Genomic DNA, 13,684 nt, shown 5'->3' with positions numbered 1-13,684 from the left:
TGATTTTAAGCTTCAAATCTAAGTAGGTATAGAGAACATTTTTGATAAAAATAGTATTATCTACACTATTTACTATAGATAATACTATTTATTACTACTTATATTACTTAGATTTGAAGCTTAAAATATTGACAGTTGATCTAATTTCCTTGAGGTAATAAATATATAAATATATTTCCACAAGCTCCTATAAGAAACGTAGTAACTTAATCTGACTTAGACTAATCTGACTTAACTTATAAATTATGCCGTATCTTTCACATTATTAGCTCTATGGCAGCAGTAAAACCGCCGTAAACCGGTTTGATGTGCAATCCTCCGTCTCGCTCGCACACAATGGCGAGCCATTTGAATTATTAAATTTTTATACCGCTGTGTACTTACGTTGCTTAATGCATTTTGATTTAGACATTTTATTGGTGGATACTATATTCTATTCTATGTATAACTTTAATTATCAATGTGCTAATATACATACTTATTTATATATACAGACTAACAACTAGGGATGTCGACGACCAGGCGAAGTGGAGACGAAAAAGTAGGAAAGCAGACTCTGGTCTCCGACGCTCCGGGGCTGAGGAAACAACAGAGTAAACACTCAGATATGTAGGTAAGCGAAATGTCTCTATCACATTTAAATATAGTGATAACAGATTTTTTATTATCATGATTTAGTCAAATAAATTATTCAGAAACTAGCCTTTCCCAGGCACTTTTTCGCGTTCAATTTTATATTGTAATTTCTCAAAAAGCTACTAAACTATTCGCATCGCAACGACCACTGCTGAGAAGAAACGCCGAAGGAAACTCATTTGAACAGTGTCGGTCCCTATCATGCCAGGAGGACTTATTTACATATAATTTTTTGTTTTCTTATAACAAAGTCCCCACATGGTCGAAAGGTCTAAAAATGTTGTGAGTGAGGCATCGTAATCGAATGTTTGTACAAAAACAACATTTCAACAACAATCAACAAAAACTTTATTTAATTTAGTATGATACACAACATCACCTTATTGCCGTCAAACGAATGAGAAATTATTATGATATTCAAATATCTATTCGAATTATATTATTTTACTAAAACAACGCATTTATTCTTGACAAATTGATGACGCAAATCAGCTACCAATCACAATATTATATTTCTCTTACACGCATTGTCAATAATTGGACTGTTGACCACAACATGTGTGTGCAGTCCGAACACAGACCTTGGAATAAATAAATAAATATATTAGGACAAATCACACAGTTTGAGCTAGCCCCAAAATGAGTTCGAGACTTGTGTTATGGGATACTAACTCAACGATACTATATTTTATAACAAATACATACACAAATACAAATAAATATAGAATCAATCGGGCCAATCAGAAAAAGATCATTTTCCATCATGACCCGACCGGGGTTCGAACCCGGAACCTCTCGGTTAGAAGCAAGCACTTTACCACTGCGCCATCGAGGTCGTCAAAATTTTGCACAATAGAAGTGACGAGAGGCAATTACATAGGGAACAAAATGTCTGGCTAAGTCAGAAATATTCATGTCAAAACCAGAAAAAAGAATATGGCCCTTTTGTGTGATCTTATATTCTGAACTCTGTGGACGGGGCACGTACTATGTTTGAAGAACAATACAAAATTCATGAGGTTAATAATTAGTATAATTGTCTCGTATTATATAATTATGTTCAAATTTCGATATGCATTGAATTCAAATTTTAATCCCTCGCGCGTCCCAAACCCTAACGAATGACGTAAGAATGCAGTACTGCAGCTCGTGGTGACCATAAATTTTGCATATAAATGAAATGCTTTCATTAAGAGCACAGAGAAGGATTTCTGGGAATTCTTGGATTGTTAGGAAATCACATACCACGCGATAAATTCACGTGTTTGAAGTTTTAGTATACGATTTGTCATATAAACTCTGCACGAAGACTATAAACCTTGGTGAAATTGCCTAAATAACAGTGAAAACTGCATCAAAATCCGTTGCGTGGTTTAAACGAAGAAAGCTTAGAAACTAACGACGAGGGTGGGTTCTCAGAGCGGTTTCTTGAGGTTTTATCCGTCAATTTCCTTGGGGAAGGAATCATTTCCAAAGTCAATCATTCATATAATTTACATTACTACAGCATACAGATTAATTATCGTGAAGCCAGTAAACGTAATTCATGTCTTTGACCACAAAAGACAAAGCGAATGCTCTGAAAACCACTCGCTTGACTTTGGTTTATAATCGTAATGCTCGTAAGTAAGCACAAGAGGACAAATGAGCAGAATACGATTGGTTTTGCAATAACAACTAATTGCAAACATTTGCTAATTAGATCGACCGAGCTCGTGATTAGTTCGATCTGATCGCTGGTATAGACTACAGGTTAGAACACATCATTTTTACTAACATTTAGTACTAGTTTTTTGCCAGCGGCTTCATCTGCGTAAATTAAAGGTACCCTATGTCTTTCTCCATACTTCAAACTACATGTATGTAAAATTTCAAGAAGATTGGTTGAGTAGATAGAGTGTAAAGTGGTAAAAAACAAACTTACTTTGTAATATTAGTTAGGATTGAGAAATCAATGGCGCAGTCAAGTGATTAGCGCGCTGTGATAGTGGTGGTTGAGTCGCTCTCACAATGACCAGTCATTAGATGCGTGATCATATACTATATTGAGCTCTGATCATATACTATATTCAGCTCCTCCGTGCCGTGAAGGCACGTAAAGCCGTTGGTCCCGGCTGTATTTGCAGACGTTAAAACGTCATCAAACGTGGGTCGTGGCCCAAACTCCTTATCCATCCGTATGGAAGGCCAGTGCCCCCACAGTGGGACGTTTAAACGGCTGATGATGATAATTATAGTTTCCTATTTTTAAGTTTTACATATACACTGGACTAAACTATGAAATAAACTTCCCTCAGCAGTGTTCTCTAATAGTTTCGATATTGGGGCTTTCAAGAAAAGAGTAGGTATCGCTTTCCCAAAAAGTCGGCAACGCACCGGTGACCATAAAATAATTAAAAAAAACACTATTATGTTATGTATATTATACATGATTTAATTTCACAAAAATACAGTGTGTTTAGAAGCTGTCCGTACCATTTAATTTAACCAACGCTGCAAATCATCAAAATCGCGTTTATTTTACGTTCGGGTATGTTTCAGTTCGATTTAGCTAATTAAATCGTGGTTAGCAGCGACATGTTTGATTTGTTATCACGTTCCATTTATTATTTGTTTATTTAATGAACAAATTTGATGATTTAGATACGTAATTAATTTTGTATAGTATCTTGGCGACCAGAGATAAAGAATTTCCCCACACATGGGAAATAATTAGTGTCGTTTTCGAAAACGCGACTTAACGATTTTTTTCAAAAATTAGACTTTCACATTCACGTGTAATTTTAAATTATCACTACATAAAGCTAAATTACCACTGACGTAATTACTTTACCCCACCTCCCCCTCCCCTGGAATCGCGCAGGCCGAGCTGCGTAGGTAGCAGCAAGACCTAATTACAATACCTAATAAATATAATTTGCCCCACCCTGGCCCCGAACTTAGGTACGCCCATCATACAAGATTGACTGAGAGAGATAGCTTTAGCGATAATTCCGCCTTTGATTTATTGATACTTAGCCACGCTTAGCAGACTTCTACTTAACAACCATTGGGAATTCCTATCAACTACAAGGCGTGTTCCTTAGTCGCCTCGTACGACATCCACGGGTTGATATGGAGCAATCCACTTCCTAGCACAACAACACACTACATTTTTACTTATGATTATTACCTACATATAAACAAAATAGCAAAGAATTTTACATTTTAATATTTTGACGAGAACGACTGTTGAGTTTATATAAATATATTATATTATATATCATATATTAAATATAAATAAATATATTAGGACAAATCACACAGATTTAGCTAGCCCCAAAGTAAGTTCTATACTTGTGTTATGGGATACTAACTCAACGATACTATATTTTATAATAAATACATATATAGATAAACATCCAAGACCCGGGCCAATCAGAAAAAGATCATTTTCCATCATGACCCGACCGGGGATCGAACCCGGGACTCTCGTTTCAGTAGCAAGAACTTTATCACTGCGCCACCGAGGTCGTCAATCTGCTTAGGTATTATATTATTATACAATAGGTATCTATTTTTAAACAAAAATCCAGCACAAAGAACCCCCAATATTCACCCCCTATTTAATTACTGAAAGAGCGTGAACTACACTGAATAAATATTAGCAAGCGTGAGTTTTGATCATATTATAGTCCCGTACAAATATTTAACATCAAACTTGCCACTTCAAAAATAGTTTTTATTATATAAAACATATTATAATTATATGTGGTTTTGTATACATATATATAAATCTAACGAATGTAATAAAAAAAAAGGCCAAATGTGTTGAAGTGTGGTGACCAGCAGCCTGCAGTCAACACCAGTATGTCACAGGAGCGTTGCTGATCCTGAATAAAACATTTCACACACTTTTTGAGCTGCTGTAGACTCTAGAACTATGCCAGGGAGCATTAGCTCAGTTCTGGGATTATCCAGAACTGAGCTTAAAGAACGACAATTTATAATTACAGTTTCAACCGCGGTACCCTAAAACAGGCTTGCTTTGTCTCGCGTTTTCATTTCCTTTCTAGCGACGCGTCGCGCGCCATAGACCCAGGACTTACAGGCGCACCACGGCTAGTACGGACTTGGGGAAATTTGTTCTGGACCCATCACAGCTCTGTAACCTAAAAAAAAAATAAAAAATAAAAAATTCTTTATTTTTCTCCACAATCTATAAATACATTAACAAAGTAAACAATATGTTGCAAATTACATTTAAGATTGTGAGAGACTGGTGCCTAAACTAGTGTCATATTGTTATTAAAAAGTAAAAGTATAAAGAAAAACAATAAAACAACGAAAAGCAATCTATAAACAAATATATAACACAAGAAGAAAAGTTTTTAAATGATTTATGTAATTGCTCAAATTAAGCAATAGGCTGTAACAAATTTTCTGTACAATTATAAAAATAAATCTTTATGAAGTCCCCAACAAAACTGATTGAATGACAGCGCAGCTGCGACGGTCAAAGCATTCGTAGCAATGTTTATAAGGAAAGTCGTCACGCATCCGTTTCCTAAAAATTCTTTAATTCTCACTATCGAAACGATCCCAAGTGAGACAGCAAACGAATCACATTGTGGTGTGGTTGTCAATGGCGCACTGTGATAGGTGGAGACGCAGCTAGCATCTCACTGCAGATCGACTCTATGGTGAGAAAATAGTAAAGCGCACTACGCACAGTCGTTAAGACGCCCGACTGTGATCGAAAGATATTAAAATCGAATAAAAAATAGTAAAATCTGAAGTTTTTGTAGTCACTGTACCGTCATTACTCAATATCCGATCCCGGCGATTGTATTGACAATAAAATGAACAATCAAATATTTTGCGCGCTGTTCTGTTCGCGCTAGGAAATTAGTTTTGTCTGAGGCTAACACCCTTGTCTTTATTGTCTTGTATGGATTGAATTTGATTGTATGTGAAGGGATTTCCAAAAAAATGAGTATTTTAACTGTCAATGAGAAATCTTCTAGATTCTAACTGGTTACATAGTACAATTTTTAACATAGTGTTAAGGACACTATGTTAAAAATTGTATTGTATTATTAATTTTATGTTATTTATTATTAACTGTATGTTAAAAAGCACTGCAAATCATGAAATTTGAATAAATAAACTTTCAAGAGAATGATGATTTTTCTACCACTTTTATTATAACGATTTGTTACCAAAAAGTTACAAAAGGACAATCCCTAAAAAAATCCTTTTGTAGGGTTTCATTCCAGAATAATAGGGAAAGGGCAACTGGTGATAAGTATAAGTATGGATAGGAAGCCCATAACACTACCATTTTAAAAGTCGGTCAAAAACACCAATTCTCTCCACAGTCCAACATATTATGATAAACAACATAAACAGATCCCTACATTTAAAAAGCACTAGCCAAATTTCAACTTTATATCGTTGCCACAAGGTTGAAAATATCTTGAATCGTTTTAATATCAGGTATTACATAGATATAAGAAAGAATAGAACGCCCGCGGCCGGTCAAAAGATCTGATATGGTGTAAATATGGGTTTCTTTCAGCTTATTTGAATATTATTGTCTCAGGGTTGCCAATGTTTACGTGTCCTTTGTTTTTTTAAAAAAGCTTTTTTTATGTACCGACTTTTGTTTAGTCATTTAAATTTCACCGCCTTACATAAAAATTTCAACATTTTAGAATTCTGGTCTAGTATACACTGGACATGCGATTACATAATTCAACTTTTATCTCTAAGTAGTTGATTCCCACAAAGAATGAGAAATGTCGTTCATTGTGTGCTGCCAGCCTTCTGGGTAAACTTCCGCGGGTCAACGATTTGCCGGTTATATTTTATCTAAGTACTCAAAGTTTAGTTAGCAGCTATTTATTGCGATAAAGGCATTATATATCCTTCTTCGTATTTCAAACTAAATGTATTCAAAATTTCCAAATTGGTTTAGTCGATAAAGAGTGAAGAAGTTTTATAAAATACTAAATGTTAACTCGTCTTAAACTTACAAACTCAAAAAGTCACAAACTCACAAAAGCTTACCTCTTTACAATACTAGTATATAATTAAACAACTATTTCATAATCTATTAAATAGTTGTTTAATTATTACACTAGTTATTTTAAGTTTTATAAAATATACTTAGATTATAATTTTAAATGAGTTTTGAGAACTTTGCGATAGACAGCCCTGTAAAGCTGTGCAGGCACGTGTGTTTAGAGTCCATAGAACTAAGCCAATCCCAGACATGTCATACTTTGATCCTGACCCTAAGGCATTATTCTGACGATCATTTTCGATAATATTTGTTCTTTGTGTAAATAAAATCATCCCTAGTCCCCTAACCCGAACTGTATAAAAAGTGAATTCAAATTTTAAAAAATTGTGACAATTAATCCTTCCTAACTAAATCTTACATATATGCGAAAGTAAGTTTGTTTGTTACCTATTCATGCTCTATCTACTAAAGTAATCTTTTTGAATTTTTACATACACGTAGTTTGAAGTATGGAGAAGGACATAGGGTACCTTTCATCCGGGAAACGTGCTGCCCCGTGGGAAATCACGCAGCCGCAGACAAAAGCAAAAGCTAGTTAGCAAATAAATACGGATATCTATCACACTGTCCTACCCTGGCCGGCTACACACGGCTTCGTTCGTTCGTTCATTCGTTCGTTCGTTCGTCCGTTCGTCCGTTCGTCCGTTCGTCCGTTCGTCCGTCGGCTCCATACTAATCGCCGAACTCGAACAGATGCGAAAGTTTGAGGATGTATGTTTGTATGTATCATTATATTTGTTACTCTTTCTTGAAAAATCTACTAGAAAAAGTGTCACGTAATTTGGTACACAGGTACAACATAACCTGGAATAACACATCGGGTAGTTTTTATCTCAAAATTCCCACGGAAGCAAAGCCCCGGGCTTGGGCGCAGCTAGTAATATATGTCATAGTAAATATGTTTAGGTATAAGATATCGGTAATGTATATCTATGTAAAAATCACAAAAATCCAATTGACGCTTGCATGGTTTCAGGTGTAACATTACTAATCGTATTATCCCTTAATGCCTTGTAATACGGGTGACTGGTGTCCCTTACGGGGCGAGTATCAAGTGGATGAGTATTTTGAAATTCAATTCTATATTTACATCATTAGTACCGTTTCTCCAATATCTCTTGCCGATCGACGTCAAGCGCTGAAAATTAGGACAAAATAAAACGGGAAATAAAAATGTAACATTTTTAATGTTTCGCGTAAAACATTTAAACAAAATATATTTTACGTCCAAATAATAAATCGTTTTTATTTCCAATTTAGCGGGAAAATGTTTATTCTGTAAAAACAGGAAAAAATTAGATTTTTTAAAAACTTTCATCGTTCGATTGGCCAATCGACCGAAGTATGTAATAATTATTTGTGTAAAAAAAAATATGTGTAAGGTTATTCAATTTTTTCAATCATGCAATATTTTTTATGAAATTTGTTACACGACTAGAATATAACCTGGAATAATACATAGGGTACTTTTTATCCCAAAATTCGGGGAATGAAGCCCCGGGGCGCAGCTAGTTATCGATATAGGTAAAATTATAAATATATACGGACAAATCACACAGATTGAGCTAGCTCCAAAGTTCGAGACTTGTGTTATGAGATACTAACTCAACGATACTATATTTTATAACAAATACATTATATAGATAAATATCCAAGACCCGGGCCAATCAGAAAAAGATCATTTTCCATCATGACCCGACCGGGGATTGAACCCGGGACCTCTCGGTTTAGAGGCAAGCACTGCGCAATCGAGGTCGTCAAACAAGTTAAAACATAAACTAAAGTATGTGTTGTCTTCCTGTTAATGTCAAATATTTAGTGGCAAAACATACTTTAAAAGTGTGCTTTAATTTCTTTTCTAATAAATATTATAATTAAAGTTTTTAAATATTTTAAATTGAGATTTAGTAACAAAAAATTAAGCTATGCAATGTGGTTTGCATTACAATGAACAAATAAAATGTTGAACGCGTATACAATCGGTTCAGATAAGCGCTTTATCAAAATAAACCTATAAATTTTATCGTGTACCGACCTATTTGGAAATTCTATAACAAATTGTGTTTTTACTGCGTGTGGTTGAGTTTGCTACCGTCTATATGGTTCTGAATTGATGAGTTACATTGAAACAACAATTATGTTTACGCAGAAATAATGGTAATACTATTAGCAAGCACCAGTTCTGATAATGCATGGAATTCCTTCTGCTATTTCATCTAAATATAGCCCTCATTTCAACACTACATTACTATATTGATACAATTTACAAATGTTTTAAAGAAAAAAGACCGATTAATTTCCAACTTAAAACATATCATGATAATTTAAATTCTTGAAGTTATAAAATATAGTATCGTTTAGTTAGTGTTCCGTAACACAAGTCTCGAATTTACTTTGGGGCTAAAGCAATCTGTGTGATTAATTTCTTCATTATTTTTTTTTTAAATTTCAGCTGACAACGATACTAAATTTGCTTATTTTTGTTGTGTGCGTGTTATCCACACAAGCAGACAACAACACCGATGCCAAATTAGAAGAGCTGCACAAGAAAAAAAATGAATTGGTCATTAAAATTCAGAATGCAATTGAAGACAGCGTGAAGACGCTGCAGCAGAACAACGACGGCGACGGTCTACATCAGTTAAAAGAACTGCAAAAGCAATTCAATGAAACGTTAATAGAAGACGAACTTAACGAGATACTGTATTCTAACAAATCAGCGCGCAGAAACCACCAGCCGAGGTATTTAAAGAGAGGGAAACTGAAGCTAGATTTGTTCGACATTGCGGGACTTTTCGGCAATAAAAAAATAAAGGTACATTCGGAACAGAGGCAACGGAATCAGGAGATCATGAGGGAGAAACTCCGAGAATGGATGCTGATGAGGGAACAGGAAAGGAAAAAGATTAAACAATATCAAAAGCAGGAGAAGTTCGTCAGAGAGGATTGCCCCAAATTTGGCACCAAAACTAAAAAAGCAAAAAAGAAGAAAAACAGAAGATCTTTTGATTCGAAAAATAGAAGAAATGGGCAGATGAATGAGAAAAAATCTGATGAAACGAAAGACAGAAGATCTTTAGATACGAATGCTGATAATAGTACTAGAAAAACGGTCTGCAAGGAGCTGGGGTCGTCCGAGCGCGGACGCAGGAGCAAACCTCGTGAGCCCACCGCAGACAAATATCCGTGTTGTAGAAAATGCTGCAAAAGCTCGTATCTTGGATGTCTGTGAATAAAATATGTCTAACACGTAGTTTTTTCTTTTTTGAAGCGCCATTGTGAATGATTGATAAGAGGTAGACCTTGACCATAGATCGTCTGCGTGGGTACCTGCCTCACTCGCATCTATTCCGTCGCCAAACACCGCCGACTTCCAAAGCGCAGATGAAGAAAAAGCCCCGGCAACAAACTAGGTACACTGCAGACCTCAATTAACAAATTGGTGTTTATAAGAATACTAACTGTGCCCCGGGCTTCGCTCCCGTCGGAATTTCGGGATAAAAAGTACCCTATGTGTTATTCCAGGTTATATTCTACCTGTGTACTAAATTTCATAACAACTGCGTGAAAGAATAACAAAAATACTCACATTTTTGCAAAACCTATAATTCTAATCTGGAAAAAGTAATGATGGAACTTGACATGAACATTTATATTAATTGTAGAAAGGATTTCGAGAAACAGCAACTGTTTGAAATAATAAGATAAAAGGTTTTCTTTGAAAAACAAGGAAGGCCCTTCGTGTAGATTAAAAATATAACATTGAATTTCTTATCAAAGAGCATGAGTAGGCATTTTCTTCCAAGCTCTTTGCATAATTATGTCAATAATAATTACTCCGAGCGTCCTAATCGGAAAAGTTATGTCTTAACCGACTTCAAAAATAAGGAATTTTTTGAAGAAGTCGCTCCTTATATTCATCAATCATTTTCAAGATTTTTAAGGTTTTTTTTTTTTATTAAAACATTATATTTAAACGGTTTTGTCATACGTATCACAAACGCTTTTTAACTAATGTTTAAAATAATAATTGAGATGAAAAAATTCTGGAATCGAACGGGAACTGAACCCACGCCCTTGTGCATTCGGGAGAGCACTGCAAGATAATAGCTAAACGTTAGTAGGTATACCCGCATACAATCACGATTTTCAATAAATTTTATTTGACGACCTCGGTGGCGCAGTGGTAAAGTTCTTGCCACTGAACCGAGAGGTCCTGGGTTCGATCCCCGGTCGGGTCATGATGGAAAATTATCTTTTTCTGATTGGCCCGGGTCTTGGATGTTTATCTATATATGTATTGGTTATAAAATATAGTATCGTTGAGTTAGTATCCCATAACACAAGTCTCGAACTTACTTTGGGGCTAGTTCAATATGTGTGATTTGTCCTAATATATTTATTTATATTTATTTATTTATCAGATAAAACTAAAATATAATTTTAAAAATAAATTATGCTGCACTAGAGAAACAAAATTATTAGACAGTCATGAAGTTAATTTTCTATTGGACACATATGAAATTGAAATGGCTTATTTGCTGAATAAAGAAAAAAATTATCATAAAGACATCAAAACATAATATATATATGCGTCAGCATGCAAAAATTGTATTAAACTTTTTACTTCCGAATTCGTAAGCAAAAAACCAGTCTATTTTAAACGAAAGTTTTTATCCAAATACATACCAAACAGACAGACTTACGTATTTATAATATTGGTATGAATTTGAATAGAGTTTAAACGACACTCTTTATTAAACAGGCAGTAACCAAATTATTATCCATAACTTGTTTAAGTTAACATTATTTAAGTTATGACACAAGTCTCAATCTCAACCCGAACACTTCGATTTAAAAGCTGTAGATCAGCTCCGGAACTCTGCACAAAAAGTATTAACCACTTAACTCGTGTCACTCTTAGCTTCGTTAGGGACTTCTGAATTTTCATAAGGAATTGTGACTTCGTAACTGATTTGTATGGCCATTAGAAAACCGTTCAATAATACTTATAGAGAGCTGGTTCTTAACTTACTCATCTGTCTTCCGGATTCGCCTATGGCTACGTTGCGTCTCCGTTGTTCTTCCATAGGTTTTGACATCAACGTGCGTCAGCGTAAAATTTTCTGCGTTTTCAGTCATGACCAGCCGTGTTCAATTGTTTTCCATAGGTTTTGACAGTTGTTGTACAATGAATCTCCGTACAATTTCTGCTTTATCCGCCGATTGTAGTCGACGTTACGCAGGACGACGGAGCGCAACGGAGCAGTGGGGCTCTAAAAACAATCGGAGTTAGTTATTTTTATAAAAAATCAGTACTCACACAATGGTTACACGATATGTATTATTTCTGATTAAAAAAAGAAGTAATACATTTTGTGGCCTAAAAACTTTGTAAAATCAGTAATCGGATAAAACTCGATAATCTAATATCGATGAAATAATTGACGCGGACTGGCTGCTAATTCATTGATGGCGAGTGACTGAGACGATTATGCGACTCGAGTCCGGATGAATATTCAATTTGTTCGATCAACCAGTTTACAATCGACCTGCAAAAATATGACATTTTATTATTGTATATAATTTTTTTCGCAAAGTAACTAAGCTGCGTGTCATCTGTTTTTAACCCCCGACGACAGAAGGAGGGGAGTTATAACTTTAACGAGTCTGTGTATCTGTATGTCTGCTTGTGGTATCGGAACTAGATCAAAATCGGTTGAGCCAAATGGTTCAACCGATTTTGATCAAGTTTTATTTTTATTTTAATTGTGGCTGATTTTGATGAAATTTTAAAGGTATGTCATAATGACTCCTGTCAATAGAATTTTTAAAATCGTGGGTCAACAAAAACGGTTAAGTCGTTTTTGAAATATTCAGTTTTGTAAAAAAAAATGTGTTCGCGAAGTGTAAGATCGCGGCGAATTACTAGTTATTTACTAGATTCCAGCCGCGAGGAATACGACGAAAAAGGAGAACTCTTTGACACGCCATTAACGAGATAAAAAACATTAATTGAACACAATGTCTTACAAGAAGTGAGTCACAACTTTGTCAAAGATGTAACTGCAGGCCGCGTGGTTCTTTTGTTTCGAAGACGGAACCTTGTCGCAGTCACAGTGTCTTGAAGGAGTTTTCCGAGTACGGTACTTTTGTTTTAGGGGTCCGCACTCATTGAAATAATCGTTTTGAACAAAACAGTTAAATGAGGGCGGCGCACTCCATGATATTGCCCCAGATGAAACCAATCTGGAAAGTAGATTATTTGAACAAGAGAATCAAACAGATAAGCAAATTATTGAGACAAGTAAACTAATGAGGAAAGTAGACTGGACGATACGGAAATCAAAGTAGACGGATTGGGAAAAAAATATAGTTTGGGAAAGTAGACCACACAATACAAAATAGACCAAACGAGAAAGTGGACCAATCGTTAAGTGTCCCGTTAGTGTATTCAAATTGAATATCTGGAATATAGTATGTTCTAGATAAATTCTATAATAGAAGGCCTCGACGTGTCAATGTGGCGTGAAAGTGTGGCCAACTTTATTTGTCAACACACATACTTAATCAAGTTATAGAAAGAAAGATTTACACCACAGCTGAGTAGGCTGAATAGCAACTTATTCGGATTCAGAAATAGCGACAAGATAGCTCAACGACTATGACAAGGATTTAGCTTACAAAACTTTCCCTTGATTGCCTTTTACAATCTATTTCTATTTCTAAGAAACTGGATAATCTTTGTTTTTTTTTTCTGGAATTTAACTGTTTTCTATATTTTTCAGCATCGAATGAAATACAAAATATACAAATACGTTTAAATTCAATATACGGAACACTCTTAGCATTCCCAAATTCTATCTTCACATCACAAATGGCCCGACTTTCAGAGTTTCCTTCAAAGAGATATATTGCGGCGGTAGATGTGGGCACGACATTCTTTTTAAACTAGTTTTACAAAAAGAGGTGCTCAGTTTT

General features: G+C 35.1%; 1 protein-coding gene and 1 long non-coding RNA gene across 2 annotated transcripts; one reads left to right on the top strand and one right to left on the bottom strand.

Moving 5' to 3' along the window:
• Window positions 1-4,424: 4,424 nt before the first annotated feature.
• LOC128681253 (uncharacterized) lies at window positions 4,425-12,947 on the bottom strand. The gene is made up of 3 exons (XR_008405952.1): window positions 12,737-12,947; window positions 11,739-11,979; window positions 4,425-4,787 (listed from the first exon to the last, which is right to left on the bottom strand). It is a non-coding gene; the product is annotated as an uncharacterized LOC128681253 (long non-coding RNA).
• Window positions 8,703-9,952, top strand: LOC128681252 (uncharacterized). The gene is made up of 2 exons (XM_053765025.2): window positions 8,703-8,860; window positions 9,156-9,952. Exons 1-2 carry the CDS (start codon window positions 8,858-8,860, stop codon window positions 9,933-9,935), a joined length of 783 nt encoding a protein of 260 aa, XP_053621000.1. The 5' UTR covers window positions 8,703-8,857; the 3' UTR covers window positions 9,936-9,952.
• Window positions 12,948-13,684: the final 737 nt, after the last annotated feature.

This window comes from Plodia interpunctella, chromosome 26, assembly GCF_027563975.2.
Source record: "Plodia interpunctella isolate USDA-ARS_2022_Savannah chromosome 26, ilPloInte3.2, whole genome shotgun sequence".
NCBI classification, from domain to species: domain Eukaryota; kingdom Metazoa; phylum Arthropoda; class Insecta; order Lepidoptera; family Pyralidae; genus Plodia; species Plodia interpunctella.
Note: the sequence above shows the minus strand (reverse complement) of the source record. Positions and strands in the feature narration are given on the sequence as shown.